This window comes from Eumetopias jubatus, unplaced genomic scaffold, assembly GCF_037043125.1.
Source record: "Eumetopias jubatus isolate StellerSeaLion01/CBP00866 unplaced genomic scaffold, mEumJub1_p1.0 scaffold_7, whole genome shotgun sequence".
Lineage (NCBI taxonomy): Eukaryota > Metazoa > Chordata > Mammalia > Carnivora > Otariidae > Eumetopias > Eumetopias jubatus.
This window is the reverse complement of record NW_028274813.1, coordinates 82,936,771-82,953,312: the sequence shown is the minus strand read 5'-3', so window position 1 is coordinate 82,953,312 and position 16,542 is coordinate 82,936,771. Positions and strand designations below refer to the sequence as shown.

Below are 16,542 nucleotides of genomic sequence, written 5' to 3'. Positions count from 1 at the left end.
CCCCTGCTTATGTTCCCTCTCTCGCTGTCTAATAAATAAATAACATCTTTTAAAAAAAATCGATGGGTAATGGTGGTGTTAACCTTAAAACTCCTAGTTATTTTACCAGCAAAAACATGGGTTTATTCAGGAATAGCACAGGTTTGCAATCCAGGACAAGGAAGCTACAACAAAACCATAGGCAAGTTCAACAAAAAAAGGAGAGGAATGTTACTTGATGGAAAAGAACGGGGAAGTTGGGAGGAGTTGTTTTGAACACCAATCCATTGTAGTGTAGCAAGAGTTTAGGGTGATGATGGTTTTTCATTGGCTGAATTGCAGGGGCAGCCAATTTATTGCAGGGGATGCAATGTACATCTTTCTCTGTGGGAGCCTGTAATTTATGATTGTCTTCTGTTGAGTTTCTTCTGCTAGGGGTCTGTAATTGACAATTCTTCCTGTAATTGACAATTCTTCCTGTAATTGACATCAGGTTGCCCCTTCCAGTCTTCCCTTCTAGCAGCCTGTGTCTACATTAGTGGTTTCCCTTTATTAATTTTCACAGTGGGCACAGAAATCCTGAAGAATAGAGCTTTTTAAAAAAATGAAGTGGTATCTGAACTAATTTAAGCAATTAGAGATCAACTCAAGTTTCAGCCTCACCCAAGTGCTTACGAAAATGTCATCATTAGAGGAATGAATTTCATTTACATTCTGGAAATGGGAAAACAGTATATAACCCTGTTCTTGATTAAGGTACTACGGATAATTTAAGTTTAAGATTTTTTTAGTTCTGGGGTTTGCATCTGTTACGAGTTTTTAAGTGTCAACCGGCAGAAGCTGGCCCTGGTGACTCCGGGACTTCTTGTAGGTAACCAACCGTTTATCTGTTCTAATTTGAACTGCCGAAGGTGCTACTGTCTTGTGCTCAGTAAATGGCTCCAGTAAAAATGCATGAGTAAATCAAGCCGAAATCAAATAAAGTCTTGAGTTCTGACAGAGTGTCAAGGAATGGTGGGGAGGGGTGGTTTTCCAGAATGACAACGGGTTATTCTAGGCAGTAGACGCAAAGGGAGAAAGACATTCGGGAACAGCAGGAAAATTGGCGTGACTGGAGGGAAATGGAACCTCATCTGGCCAGACACGGGTACTGCTGGAGCATCCGACCCAGAAGTCACCCCGCTCTCCTCCTCCCCACCTCTCTTCTCGCTCCTCGGTCCCCCTTTCCCGCTCGCTGCCGGCGCCGCCCCCTGGGAAAAGCGTAGGCGGAAGTGGAGCCCCGAGCGGTCGTCTCATCGCGCGTTCCTAAGGGCGCGCGGGGCTGCTGGCGCCGCTTGATGACGTCACGGTCATTGACAGCGTGAGGCGGCGGCCGTGGCGGCTGCTTCTTTGGTTGTGAGCGGCCGGGTAAGGTTCTGAGTTGATCCGCTGCCGGGCCAGGGCGCCTTCCGAGGGCGCGGGGGGTGGCTTGGAGTTTGCAGCCGGGGCGATGGATTTGTTGTCTGCAGTGTCGTGGGGCTGGGGGCGGGAGTTGGAGGCCCAGAAACCTGACTCTGAGGTCAGGGCTGCGGGTATGTTGGAGGGGAGGCTGCGTCCAAGTTGGGTGAGAGGCACGGTAGTCGGGCACAGGGGTCTGGCGGAAACCTTAGGATCCGGATTGGGGTGAGGGTAGTCGGGAGCTTCGGGGGGGGAGGATCACGCTCACGAATCTCTCTCTCCCCCTGTCCCCCCCCCCCCCCCGCCTACTCCCGGTGGTTCACGTGGGCTGCAGGTGCAGCATGTCTAGACTGGGGGTCTTGGGCGGTGCCCAAGCCGGGCTGGGACTGTTGCTGGGCACCGCCGCGGGCCTTGGATTCCTGTGTGCCCTTTACAGCCAGCGGTGGAAACGGACCCAGCGCCATGGCCACAGCCAGAGCCTACCTAACTCCCTGGATTACACGCAGACCCCAGAGCCAGGACGCCAGGGTACGAGCCGGTCCCCTGAGGCCACAGTGGTGGCTGATGGATGGGCCTAGGGTCCGGGCTGCCTTTAGCAGAGCCTGTGGGACAGGACAACGGGGGTGGGGGGGTGCCTGAGAGTTTCACTTTTCTGTAAAGCTTATTGAAAAGGAAAGCAGCCTTCCTCTTCTTTCTTTTTCCTGTAATCCCAGGAAAGTATATTGTGAAAAGGCTGTTTAGCTTTCACTCTTAGTTCAGGCCACAATAGTGCCACGTATGTTTTAAAGGCACTTGCTTAGTGTTGGGTGAGGGGTTTAATAAGAGTCCAAAATAAGGCAGAAGGGAAAACTGATTTTAGGGGAATTAAGTCTTGAGGCTTATGTATTATGTATTAGAATTTGAAGGGAACTTGGAGACTATCCAAGTTGTTTTTTTTTTAAATCCTTCTTAGGAGAAAATGGAGATTTGAAAAGATTGCATAACTTTCCCCAGGGTGTCACAGAGCAATGAAGTGGTAGGATTGGGCCTGGTCACCTGGTCCTGTGAACTTGCACAGTATGGGTGTGGGCGTGCATGTTCTGCAGTTGAAGCTGAATGTTGCTAGAAGCCAGCCACAGCTGAAATGGATATTGCTTTTGTTTTGCAGAACTTTGACCTTATGTTTTTTGAGCAAAGCATCTAGGGCTGGTTCAAACCACTCTCCTCAGGTGTGTGTAATAGAGAAGCACCGAGATCATGTCACCCTATGTTAATTGGGAATGAGTGTTTCTCTGATTACCAAATGCCAGATGGATTGGAAAAGTTTGTTTTAGAAGAGTCTTCAAAGAGTTATCAATTTAGATTGCAACTGGCTAGTAACCTAGTATTTCAAGTGTGCTTGTCTTTCCTTTTCCTTGAGCTTTATTTGTACGTTCTTAGCAGTAGATGTTTGGAGAATGGCTATGTTCCCAGAGATCTTTCTTTTCTAAAGTTTTATTTAATCTCTACACTTAATGACTTAATCTCTTAATCTTTACACTTAATCTCTATACTTAAATTAGTAATCTCTAATTTAAGGTCTCGAACTCACAACCCCTAGATCAAGAATCGCATGCTCTACCAACTGAGCCAGCCGGGTGCCCCCCCGAGATTTTTCTTGCCGTCTTGAGCAAGAAATTCTTGAATGATATTGGGTGTGTACTGTAATCCAGCCTAGACTCTTAGTAGATTTCCTTTAACACATTCATGCTTGCCTGGACTGTGGGTCCTGCCTTCCTGGTTTCTTTACTGTTTTTACATTTTCCAGTCCAATGGCCTTGGGTAGCTACCAGTTTATTAGCATTTATTGTGGGAATTTTTACCCAGAGCTCAAATGAGGGCTTGGGAATGGTGTTTTTCCCATGGGGTGTGGATGGGCTTTTCTCTTAGTAACTGCCCCTTTCTCTTTGCCCTTCTTTGATGATACTAAATGAAGTCCTTGAGAGGATCTGAGTTTCCTTTGCTGTTCTTTGTGAAGTGAAAGCTCAGAATTTGGGCTCAATTTTAGTTTTGCTGTGGGGTTACTACTGACTGCCTGGTATACTGGAACTAGACGGACAGGTAGAGGGTTTTGTTTTCCTTTCACAGGGCAGGTGTCCTGCCTTCTAGGTACTGCGTTCTTCTAGGTTCTGCAAGCATTTTACGTCACCTGCCGTGGCGTGTGATACTGCTAAAGGCCCTGGTGTGACAGGTTCTTGGAACAGAGGGGGCTCTTGGTTAGAGATTGGGAATCTTGATTTTCTTTTTTCTTTTAATAGTAACTTGAAGACTTGTTACCGGGACTTAGCTATGAACATATACTGTCTGAGCTTCAAGGGTTTTGGTAAATTGAGCTCCAGTGAGAAGCAAGTGTTCTTAAATTCCAGGTCCATGGTCTTTTCCTCACTCTGTCCCCTGAGCATCACTGTGCTGTGCTTCCTTCAGTGAGGCCTTTTCGGGCAGTCCCCGGCGAGGCTGGAGACGCTGCGGTACTGCCCAGCCTTCCGCGAGAAGGCCAGGAGGAGGTGCTGGAGCGCGTGGACTTGGTGCTGACCAGTCTGGTGGCCCTGCGGCGTGAGGTAGAGGAGCTGAGGAGCAGCCTGCAGGGGCTTGCTGGGCAGATTGTTGGGGAGGTCCGGTGAGTGATGCAGCCTTCGGTCCCGCCTTGCCCCCTGCCCCTCAACTTCTCCTGGCCCCTCTGGCTTTCTCAGCTGAGCTGTGTCTTGGCCTTGCTGATCTCTCTGAGGAAGAAGCCCGTTTTAAGCTTCTCACGTAATTGGCTGGGAAGCTGTAGGCTTGGTACCTTGCTTTCCACAAGTTCCTTGCTGCTTTAGGGCCCTCGTGATCTGCTGTAGCGGCTGCCATGCTTTGTTCTGAGTTAGCTGCTCTGCCCATGCAGGCTGGGTCCGGGGAGCTGCCCTTCATGTTGTCCTAAGGGTAGAAACCTGGGATTATCTCTGTGTTTGGCCCTTTAATGAGCAGCAGGAGTAAGAGGTTCCCTCATGGGGAGGAGAAAGACAGGCTGGCTGGGGCCTAATGGCACCCTCTCTAAAGGGCCCTGCCTTCCAGATCCCACATGGAAGAGAGCCAGAGAGTGGCTCGGCGGCGAAGGTTCCCATTTGCCCGGGAGAGGAGTGACTCTACTGGGTCCAGCTCTGTCTACTTCACAGCCACCTCCGGAGCCACATTCACAGATGCTGAGAGCGAAGGCGGGTGAGTCCTTTCTCCTGGAGGCAGGGGTAGCTTCAGCCAGGTTACATTTTGTAGAAGTACTGTCTATCCGTGGAAAAGTCACACTGAGCAGCTGTCAATAATCTTGGGAACAAGGTAAGGGTATACAGGAATAAAATAAGGAATAGGTTAAACAAAAACCATCCACCTTATGTCACCCAGGCAGATGAGATGTTAACAATGCTTATTGCTTGCACCTGTCATTTTCCTCTGAGTTGGTTTTTCACATAGTTGCCGTTTTTTTCGTTAATTTTTATTTTCATTTTTCCCATAACATTAGTTGAACGTTTGCCTGTGTTTTCACAAGGACTTTATAAGTATTGCTTTAGGACTTTATTTCCTTCACTCAGTGGCTGAGCCAGGTTTCCAGAGCCCTCTAAGTTCTAACTGTGCTCCCCTCTCCTGGAAGCTCCGCTCCTCCCACGGGGGAGGCGCGCTCACGCTCCCGTGCCATCTTGACAGGTGGGAGCTGACCGAGTCCTTGGTAGCTCAGCAGGTCTGACCATAGGCCTCATTGCGATACGGGACAGCAGGCACGAGTCTGGTGGACAGCCTCCAAACGTGGTCAGGCTAAGGGCTTTTTTATTTTAAGTCAATAGTGCCATTTTGAAACTTGGTCTCAAGGGTGGAGTCTGAATGAAGGTCTTTGTTGTGGTGCCCGATGCCATCACTGGCAGCTTCCACCCTTGCGTGCTGCCAGCTCCTCTGTGAGGTCTTGAGGCTGACCTTTCTTCCTGCCCAAGGAAAAGACTGGCACAGAGAACAGCCCAGCCTTCTGCTGGGACAGGACTGACTCGGCTATAAACATGCCTACAGCCATTCAGGGTGATCTTTGCAGCAATGTCCTTCTTTAGCTGAAACACCTTATGATGTTAACGACTGTTTATTTTTCCTCTGGCAGACACCATGCCAAGCACTTTAGAGCCATTTCCTCACCTAATCCTCCCAGGGATCCTAGGAAGTAGGTGCTGCTCTTCTTCCTTTTCTCAGATGGAGACTTGAGGCTTGGTGAGGTTTGATGCCTTGCCCAGAGTTATACAGCTGTTAAGTGCAGGCTCAGTGAGGCTCATCTGCAGGGGTGTGAGGGTCTGTGATCTAAGGCATGGCTTGGGTATGGGGGCATGGAAAGGCCTTTACAGGAAGACATGTCCCATGCAGCCCTTGGGAGTTGTTCCCGGGGACTAAGAGCTGCCACAACTCACTGCCCAGGGAAGACCTACCCATAGCAGTATGATCTGGTCAGTACATCTTAAAAAAATTTCAGCCTCATTTTCTTGTTTGGGACAGTATATTCTCCTGCCTCTCCTCATTTGGTTTTCTAAGAAAATGAAGAATACTACTACTTTTTTTCCATATTACTGCCATTGGGCATCTGTACTGGATTTGATCACTGATTGCTCAGGCACCTCTTGCAACAAGCCAGTTCTTGATAAGATCTTTAGTCCTCCATTTGTGACTTCTGTTGTTGGGAGTTATCTGATCCCTATTATCTGTATTGTCAAGGGTTAGTGGACGTGGCTCTTGTCAATTACCTAATACTTCTGTTTCCAGAAGGCTGTGTTAGATTAGGGGGCAGAAATGGAATTCGTATGTGATATATCTGGGCTGAAAAGAAAGAGGGACAAAGTAATTGATAGTGGACCCTGAGACTTAAGGAGCATCTCTATACAACTCACTGAAGGAGGTCACTTGGGTGGGAAACTTAACATTTGTAAGAGGGTAGATCAGAAGGAGAGGTCACAGCTCTGCCCAAGATCAAGATGTAGAACTCGGGGTGCCTGGGTGGCTCAGTTGTTAGGCGTCTGCCTTCGGCTCAGGTCCTGATCCCAGGGTCCTGGGATCGAGCCCCACATTGGGCTCCCTGCTCCGCGGGAAGCCTGCTTCTCCCTCTCCCACTCCCCCTGCTTGTGTTTCCTCTCTCGCTGTGTCTCTCTCTGTCAAAATAAGTAAATAAAATCTTAAAAAAAAGATGTAGAGCTTGAGGCCTTTAATGATGATTTTAAGAAGTTGTACAAGGGGCGCCTGGGTGGCTCTGTCAGTTGAGTGACTGATTCTTGATTTTGACTCAGGTCATGATCTCAGGGTGGTGGGATTGAGCCCCAGGTTGGGCTCTGTGTTCAGTGGGGAATCTGCTTGAGATTCTCTCCCTCTCCCTCTGCCCCTCCTCCTGCTTGCTTGTGCACATGCACTCGCTTTCTTTCTCCCTCTCCAATAAGTAAATCTTAAAGAAGTTGTACAAACTTCTGGGAACAGTGAGAGCCAGGGGATTTAACCAGGGAAGTTTGTGGGTGCTTCACTGCGTGGGGTGCTCACTGGGGCTCTGAAGGCCATAGGGGAAAGACAGGCTTATCAGCCAACCCATGATGGGATGAGACAAAGGGTGGCCTTCTTAATTACTAGCAGGCTCAGCCCATGACTGATCCTGTGGCATGTAGAAGCTGATGGTGGTACATAGTGCAAGACTCCAGTTTAGCTGGCTGCTGTCTGGGGCAGTGGCCATGGTGAATTAATTCTTTTTGTCATGGTCAGTGCCATATAGGTCAAGGGGGAATTTTGGGAGGAGACCACAAACTCTGGAATGGCTTTGAACATGTGGGACCAGAGGAGGAGTGCTTCTTTGAGGGATGAAAGGCTAAGCATATTTAATAGCCTACTCCACTGAACGCTGTATTCCCTTTTCTTCCACATAAAATAGCAACTTTGAGCAGCTCCCAGGGGACCGACTGAATATGGCAGAGGCAGAGTCACCATGTGGGTCCACAAGCTTGTTCCCTGAACATTGTACCAAACATAGCTTTACTTCTCTTCTGATCAAAACCCAGCTTGCCCTAAAACACCAACTCCCCCAGCAAGCCTTCCCAGGCATTCCAGCCAAGGATTGCCTGCAACCTCATTGCCACTCCTTGGGCATTTATCACCTTGTTTAGGTCGGTCTTATCTTCCCCACCACTGAGAGTCTCCCATGCCTGGATGTCTTTGAATGCTTTAGCTCAGCCCCTTTAACGGGGCTTAGAGGAGTCAAAAGAAAGAAACTTAATTATCAAAAGGGGATATGTGTGTGCTGAGTCCTTGATCACAGACTTGCGGGCTCTCCTCAAGGGATAGAGTCGGGTGGCTCTGGCCTCCTTGCTCTGAAGGAGCCACAGTGTCTACTGTATGTGGGAACAGTGTGTTGCACCCAAGGGCACAGCTCCAAAGAGCCTTTTCAAAGGTCCCTGCCAGTCCCTGTCAGATGTCAAAAGCCACAGGGCATGTTAACAAAAGGGACCCCCCTCACTCTGGTGGATTTCTCCAAGGGCTGGATTGGTGGTCTGACAGGTGTGAGAGCCCGGTGGGAATACAGACACGCAGCCCATGTAACTCTGGAAGGCCCGGAAGCTCACGAGGCTGATGTCTGTGCTCAGGCAACAGGTGTCTCCCCGTCCACTGCATGCCAGCCGGCAGGGTGCACATGAGCAAGGCAGAACTCCCTAGAGTGGGGCTGAGGTGCAAAAAAGGCCTCCTCGCCGTTCGGCCTCACTGGAGCGTCCGTACCTCACAGGCTCCACCAGCTCTTACTCTGCGGGTGGCAGCAAAGTCCCTCCTGACCACTCCTTTTCCTCAGCCACATTGAGCTCCCTGGAGAGACTGCTGAAGCTATGCATTGTAGGGGTCAGAGCAGGGGTCCCTCCCTGGGAGACTCGGGATTTGAACTCCTCACTGGAGGGAGTTGAGCAAGCAGTAGTGCCTCCCTTTCTTTCTAGCAACAGGAGATCCGAGACTCTAGCTCCTTACCCCAGGTAACCCATTTACCCGTCTTGCCTTTCGGTCTGGCTGGGCTGAGTAGAGGTGCTGGTAGACTCTGATTTGATGTTCTCATTTGGGCAGGTTATTGTCCAAGGCTTCAGAATTGGTTGGGAGTCTGTCGAGGCTGCCCCTGGATGGTCTTGTCCATCACCACCCAGGTTGGTTGTAAATCCTATGCCACTTTTCCTTATCCCTCTAATTTCTAACGTTTCTACTGCACATTGCTAGAGGGGAAAGAACTTGGATAACATCTTAAAAAGCAAGGTGAAGCTAAGGTCGATACCCTACAGGTTCCTGTAGTAGCTGTTCCTGGGGCCCTTTGTTAGATGAGTCTGGAAGCTCCTCTGTGAAGCAGTGGCACAGACTGCGCCCTCGGTCTGGTTGCATGCTTAGTACCTTCCGGATGGAGCCCACCTCCTTGTTGGGTTTGGCTTTCTGGCCTACTACTTGCTGCCGGACTTGACACTGTCTTGTCCTGCCTTTATTTGTAGGTGCCTTTCTCATCTCTCCAGGTCTGTTTTGCACCAGCTGTAGGTATCCTGTCTGTCTTTCATTTCAGGAGGAAGGCCTATCCCTAAATGACCCTAAGATCTTCCCTGTGCTTCAGAACCTTCTGACTCTGACAGAACCTGCTTTTCCTTCACTCAGGTCTGGAGGTTTCTCTGGTGTCTGCTTCTAGCCCCTGGAAGTCTGACATTGTCCTCTGCTCAATTTTTTGTCTGATTCAATTGGCAGTTAGGGAGAACACCCTCATCAGCCGCTGGTGAAGGCCAAGATCCAAGAGAAATGTGGCCGCCTCTTCAGTGAGCTCATCAAAGTAGGGGGTTCCAAGGAGACACGTCCCTGGCTTGTGGCGGCCCCAGAGATACCTTCCCAGGCCCTTCTGTTTGCATCTTCCTCCTCTCCTGATTCCGGCTGCAGAGTGGCCTTTCCCCACCCCGAGCAAGTTCCTAAGGTTTCCAAGGGCTACTCCTATTGTGGTTTAGGTTTGGCTGCTGACTTAGGACAAAGGTACACCTTGAATTGAGAAAGAAAATGTAGATATTTAGGCTGCCCGTGGTCTCAGAGGCTGGCACCCACCCATGTTGTTTCTGGCGGTGCTTTTGGCTGATAAGGCAAAAATGATTGACAAACCCTTAGCCTGGTAAGCCATCTAGCTCAGGAGATCAGCTCCACCCACATTACGGTTTTTTTTATCTTAAGTGTTTCTTTTTTACCTAAAAGAACATATGCTCATTAAAGCAATCATGTTAAAAAGTAGAAAAACTTCCTTTAATTCTTCTACCATGGGATCTAGCAACATTTTGTTACATTCCTTTCTAGGCGGCTTCTTTCTAGCCTTTTTCTTTTTCTGATTATCTGGCCAACTTGGTAGCTCGGCTGGGGGTTCTGTATTGGCCCCTGATTGCCACAGTGCCCCCAGCTGGTCACTTTCCTTCCAGAATCATTTTCCCAGCCCGTGGTTCCCATAGGAAGCTTTCTCTCAAGCACTCATTTCTGCCCCTAAGTGGTAGAAATGGTTTTTACTCGGTGCTCTGGACAGCAGCGCCATGAAGCGTCCCGCTTTGTGGGTGGGAGACAGACCCTAGAGCTCTGAGGCTAAATAATCTCCCTTGACCCTGTCACTTCTGTTTCTTTGCCACAGTTACACCACAGCCAATGCCGAGTCTGACTATGAGCGGGACTCTGACAGGGACAGTGATGACGGGGAAGATGAAGTGAGCTGTGAGACTGTAAAGATGGGGAGAAAGGCTTCTCTGGACCTGGAGGTGGAGGTGGCTTTGGGCCCAGTGGCTGGAGCCCTGGATGCTGGAGGCTCCCCTGGCCTGGAGGACGTGCTGCCCCTCCTGCAGCAGGCGGATGAGCTACACCAGGGCAGCGAGCAGGGCAAGCGGGAGGGCTTCCAGCTGCTGCTCAGCAACAAGCCTGCGGTAAGGCCCCAGCTGCCTGTCTGCCCTCACTAGCCCCCCCTAGCGCCCCCTGGGAATGGAGGAAGGCCACTGTCACTTGTAAGCCTGCAAGATGCCCTAGGAAGGGAAATGAGGGTGAGATGGCTGGTTCTGCATGGATGCCCCAGGGTTGCACATCCTGTTCCAAGTAGGCCACACACTGCCCCTTGGGGCCTGGCTGAACCGCCTGCCCTAGAGCCTCCTCACCACAGTCCTCTGCCTCCTGTAGAGCTCCTGCCAAAGAGCACTACCTCTTACAGTGGAGAGAAATGTGGAAAGGACTGGAATATTTTTTTTTTCCTCTCTTATTTCCCTTGAGGCAGAGCCCAAGCTGCCTGCCCTAATTGAAGTTTCCATCCCAAGTGACAAGTGTGGAGGTCACTCAGCCAGTTTCCTTCTCCTCTGGTTCACTGCCAGAATTTATGCTCACCCAGGTATAAATGCCCCGGAGTTAGAATGTTTCCTTCTCTTGGGCATTCTCACATCTTTCATTGTGTCAGCAAGACTTCTCATTGTGCCTCATTTCATCTTCGAGTGGACCTTTCCTCCTCACAGTATCAGGCCAGAATGCCCTCAACTCGGAGGCTGGTGCATCTGCTGGCCAGAGATGACATAGCACCAGTTAGCTAACTGCAGGTGGGAGGTCGTGTGGGGGTGGAATGCTGTGCCTAAGGCTGGCCTGATGTCAGTTTGAAACACACTAGCTTGGAAACTCAAACCTACGGCTTGGGAAGAAGGTCAGAGCCCCAGTTCTCTGCAGCTGAAGAAGAGGGGCCTCATCCATCCCTCTGTTTGGTCTGCAGTATGGAAGCCGGCAGGACTTTCTCTGGCGCCTGGCCCGGGCCTATAGCGACATGTGTGAGCTCACTGAAGAGGTGACTGAGAAGAAGTCATATGCCCTAAATGGTAAGTGCTGACAGATTCCTGATGGGAAGGTGACTGATTCCGGGGGTGGAGCTGGCCCATCTGTTTGGGGCTCAGGGGAACCACCAAGATATAGGCTGTCAGGGCAGTTGTGGCTCAGTTACTCACGAGAGAGAAACTCTGGTTCCCAGGGACTTCTGCTTCCTTTTTGAGCCAGCAGTCTCTGCTTCTCTGCACAGCATGATTAATACAGGTGCAAATGTTTTTCGGGGTAGTTGTATCATACTAGCACAATTCTTTGTTCTCACTCCCCAGCTGCAAGAGAGGGCTTTCTTAATCTGAAGAGGTTTTTTTTTTTGCTGCTGCTTAGGAATCTGGTTTGAGTTACGGAGCTGTGGGGCAGGTGTTCTCTAAGAGTATCAGTAGAGTATGTTTGGTGAGTGCCCAAGAGCAGCAGTTTGGAAGAATACTACTAGCTTAGGAGTCCTTGGGATCTACTTAACAACTCTGTTGCCAAAGTCTGCATCCTGGCAGGTAGGGTGCATATGAATGATGCCAAGCTCAGGGCTCGTCACTGTCATGTCACTGAGAATCCTGGGATTTTGAAAAATGACTGGTCTGTTGGGGACAGTTTGATTGCCACTGGGTTCTTTTATATTTAAAATGCTTTGATGGGGGGTGCCTGGGTGGCTCAGTCGTTAAGTGTCTGCCTTCGGCTCAGGTCATGATCCCAGGGTCTTGGGATCAAGCCCCACATCGGGCTCCCTGCTCAGCGGGAAGCCTGCTTCTCCCTCTCCCACTCCCCCTGCTTGTGTTCCCTCTCTCGCTGTCTCTGTCAGATAAATAAATGAAATCTTAAAAAAAAAAGCTTTGAGGGGCACCTTGGTGGCTCAGTCAGTTAAGTGTTGGACTCTTGGTTTCAGCTCAAGTCATGATCTCAGGGTTGTGAGGTCGAGCTCCACATGGGGCTCTGCGCTCAGAATGGAGTCTGCTTGAGATTCTCTCTCCCAACCCCCACTGCTCACACACTGCCTTAAAAAAAAAAAAGCTTTAAACACATCAGGTGGGTGTTGTAAAAAGAAGGTAGTTGGGCAGTTGATGACAGAGCTACGGAAAGCAACGAGGTGAAGCAGAAATTATCCCTGTGAAGCTATTTGCAGCTTTTCATTCTCACATTCAAAATTATTGCAAACAATCCCGGGTTGGGTAGGGATTGGTAAGAGCTAGAATAGTCATTCTTGCCATAGCCCCTCATGTGGAAGTGTGCATGGGAGCCCTTGTCAACTCTGGATCACCTTTGTCCCTACAGGAAAAGAAGAAGCAGAGGCTGCCCTGAAGAAGGGGGATGGGAATGCTGACTCTCACCAGTGGTAATAACACTCTGCGGGGTCCTGGGAAGAGCTAGCATGAGTTACAGTGGAAGAGAGCCATTTCTCTACCAGAGGAAACAGGAGAGGGAGCTCTGGCCTTTATTACCATATGGCTGGGCCTAACCCAAACCAGGGACCCAGGGGAGTTTTTTTGGAAGGTGCCCTGGAAGTGAGGCAAGGGCGAATTCGAAGATTTTGTTGTTGGAGCTTAGAGAAATACGTAGCTTTTTGAGTTATCCTTGCTACAAAATTCGTGGGTTCTTGGTTCTTCAGGGAGGCTGGCACAATTTGTAGCTCCTGCACAAGCTCTTCTTTCCCCCTAACTGCAATCCCTGGCTGGTGGTAGACTTTGGCTTCTTTGCTTGGCTGGCATGAGTTAAAGCGAATGTGAGCTCACCCTCAGGAAGTTTAGTTTATTAGCTTACAAAAACATCAGCCCTGCTTTTGTTGTCTCCTGTGAGGCAAAGTTCTTCCAACTTCCATGGGTCAAGGCCAACTTGTGTCCTAGGGCCTGGTTCCAGCACCTCAGAGTCTTAGTGAAAATTCCCTTCTCACCTCCCCTTTGCTTTCCATATTTCTGTCCTAAGATTGTCAGTGCAAGAGCTCTTCTCAGAGGCCAGGTCATTGCCACTTCCCTGTGGATTTCCTTGGGGCTCCTGGACTCCCAAGGCTGGAAATTGATCTCCTACTTTATTCTTGGGGAACAGCTTTTTGAAGGAAATACGGAAATGAGCCTCTGGAAGTTTCGGATACAAATGCCACCGTCCCCCGTTTCCCCCCCCCCCCGGTTTTGGTTGAGTATATGAAAAAGCAACTTGGGTCTCTAGACACTCATTTAATGTCAACTGTGCTTCCAGAAACAATGCTGGGAGGATGGAGTAGTGAGACTTTTGTTTTTGAAGACAGAATATGGGAAGCTGGCTGGCTTTGTTCCCTTGGGAGGATGTGGAGAGGACTAAAATCTAAAGCCTTTCTCCCTCTGCTTCTGTTGGTTCCCAAATTAACATTAGAATTTCCTAGAGTATCCCAGTTTGTCTTGGAGTATAGCTTCCCCAGGACATGCCTGTATGCTTCTAAAGCTAATGAGACTTTTTAGTGTCTGCTTAGGAGATAAGAACCAATGTACTTAGGTCCCTTACATTTTGATGCTGATTATTAGAGATCTGCTTTTTAAGTTTTTACAACCCCCAGTGGCTGTACTCATTATAGGGAGAAATTTGTGGAGACTTGGACTGAGACACTGCCTAAATGTTAAGTATGAGAAGTTTACTGTGGTGGACCCCACTTTTTTGTACCTAGCATACTTTGGAGAATTGTATGGGGATTATGAATTGGGACCACAGATCTGTGAAAAGAGGAATTTTGTACGTATGGAGATGCTATTTTCAGCTCTATTTGAGGGGGAAGGGGGCAGTGGATGGGAAGCCCGTGTCTTGTCCCTGAGCTTGCTGCGGCTTTCCCCCTTAGGTATGCAGTGCTTTGTGGTCAGCTGGCTGAGCATGAGAGCATCCAGAGGCGCATCCAGAGTGGCTTTAGCTTCAAGGTGAGGAAAGGCTTCTCTTCCTTCCCTTGTGCTGCTCTAGTCCAGATTTGCGGCTCTTTCCTTGCTCCTTGCAAAGGATGCTCCTACGGTTTCTACGACTTCTTGTTCTTCCTTCAGCAACTCTGATGTCAATTTGTATTTTTTCTCCCTCAGGAGCACGTGGACAAAGCCATTGCTCTCCAGCCAGAAAACCCTATGGCTCACTTTCTCCTTGGCAGGTGGTGCTACCAGGTAAGCTGAATTCCAGGGCGCTTGGGTGGCTTACTTCGTTGAACTCCCGACTCTTGGTTTCAGCTCAGGTCATGATCTCAGGGTCATGAGACTGAGCCCGTGTTAGGCTCCAAGCTCAGCAGGGAATCTGCTTGAGATTCTCTCTCCCCCTCTGGCCCCACCCTCACCAGCTTTCTCTCTCTCAAAACAAAACAAACCACCTTTTAATTCACTTTTTGATCTTTTGGTGGCAGGTCTCTCACCTGAGTTGGTTAGAAAAAAAAACTGCTACAGCTTTGTTTGAAAGCCCTCTCAGTGCCACTGTGCAGGATGCCCTCCAAAGCTTCCTAAAGGTATAAAGTATTGGGAAGGAAGGGAGGGATTTCTGGTAGGCAGCAATTTTATGCCTGTCTCTTCTATGGGAAAATCAGAACCACCTGGACAGCTTATAAAGATAGAGTTCCCCAGACCAGGGCTGGAAAGCTCTATTTAATAAACTTCAGCCTGACTTGAATTTGGTAATTTCCTTACTGAAATGCCTTCTTCCCTTTTCTAGGCTGAAGAATTACAGCCAGGATTTTCCAAAGCAGGGAGGGTATATATTTCCAAGGTAAATTCACCTGTTTTTTTTTTTTTTTTTTCAACGTAGATGAAACTATATATGTTGATAAATAATGGGAAGTCCTCAAAGTCAGTCTCCTGGTGGTGGTTCTCCCAGGTTTTCACTGTTATCTCTTCTCAGTGCTACAGAGAACTAGGAAAAAACTCTGAAGCTAGACAGTGGATGAAGTTAGCCCTGGAGCTGCCGGATGTCACCAACGAGGTAGTACTTTGTTCCATTATTGAATCATGTGACCTTTTCAGGAAAGAAAATTTTCCCTTGAGTCTACACTGTTGCATATAGGCTCCTAGGGGAGGAGGCAGATTTCATAGGCTGCAGGCTGTTCTGGGAAAGTAGGTTCAAGACTGTGGTAACAGCTCAGCAGGGAAGGTATCAGTGGTTTGGGAAATGAGTCCTTGTCTTTGTTTCCCTTAGGATTCAGCTTTCCAGAAGGACTTGGAAGAATTGGAAGTAATTTTAAGAGAATAATCACATTTCAATGGCCTTCGTGACTTGAGAGAGACTGCCCTGCTTAGATCATCAGGAATCTTAAGTGGTGGTCCTGACTCCTGGGTCTGACTGGTATCCATAACCATTCCCCAATTTCTTTCTTCTTGCCCACTGGTTAATTTATTCTAATCCCTTATTTTATCTGAAATTGGGGAAGTACATAAGGCCGGGATTGCTATGGTTAAGTGAATTCTTGAAAAATCAAGAGTAATATATATATAGCACTGAGGGCTATCTTTAGCCTGCTGGTGAGGTGGATGAACTTCAAAGAGCTCTAAGAACAAAACACAGAACTTGTACTCTAATCTTTTCTATTAATAAATATTTGACTCTAAGCTCTACAGTTCTAAGGCCATACCCTGTCTGTCAATCAGGGTAAAAGGAAAGGTCCGGGCAGCCCATGGATGTTGCCCCCTTCTCACCTATCACATCAGTTCTCACCATCCTGGGCCGAGGGGCTGGACTGCTTTACTTCCAGAGTCCTGGCAGCTTTTGGAAGGACACCAGTGCATAAGGCTTATGAGACTGTGAAGTAGTGATCTGAGGAGTTGCCTGGAATATATTTTGGTACAAACCTGAAATAAACCAAATTTGACTATATTCCCCTATGTTTGTCATCAGCTCCTTTCTTGCCTGACATTTCCGTAATTGTTTCCTACTACTGAAACTACTACAGACAAATAGAAAAATAGCACCCAATAGTTTAAGCTCTTGGGTTAAAGCTACTTTCAGTGGAAATTTTAGTTGCATGTGAAACACAGGCTGAGCGCCTATTTTAGCCTAATAAGGCCTATTCTAACTAGGCTACTCTTTTTTTTAAAGATTTTATTTGAGAGAATGAGAGAGAGAGAGAGAGCACATGAGAGGGGGGAGGGTCAGGGAGAAGCAGACTCCAGGAGCCCAATGCAGGACTCGATCCCGGGACTCCAGGATCACGACCTGAGCCAAAGGCAGTAGCTTAACCAACTGAGCCACCCAGGCGCCCCCAACTAGGCTACTCTTATGGCCAACAGCACAAAGCCTAATCTCACCTGATAAATCTCACCTACAAAAATCTCACCTACA

At 48.8% G+C, this 16,542-nt stretch overlaps 1 protein-coding gene across 1 annotated transcript; it reads left to right on the top strand.

Moving 5' to 3' along the window:
* The first annotated feature begins 1,321 nt into the window (after positions 1-1,321).
* On the top strand, positions 1,322-16,082 carry RMDN3 (regulator of microtubule dynamics 3). Its single transcript, XM_028119581.1, has 13 exons — positions 1,322-1,386; positions 1,751-1,944; positions 3,859-4,051; positions 4,483-4,626; positions 10,076-10,361; positions 11,183-11,285; positions 12,553-12,613; positions 14,081-14,156; positions 14,310-14,387; positions 14,621-14,719; positions 14,923-14,976; positions 15,109-15,189; positions 15,403-16,082. The coding sequence occupies exons 2-13, from the start codon at positions 1,758-1,760 to the stop codon at positions 15,454-15,456; spliced, it is 1,416 nt and encodes a 471-aa protein (XP_027975382.1). The 5' UTR covers positions 1,322-1,386; positions 1,751-1,757; the 3' UTR covers positions 15,457-16,082.
* Positions 16,083-16,542: the final 460 nt, after the last annotated feature.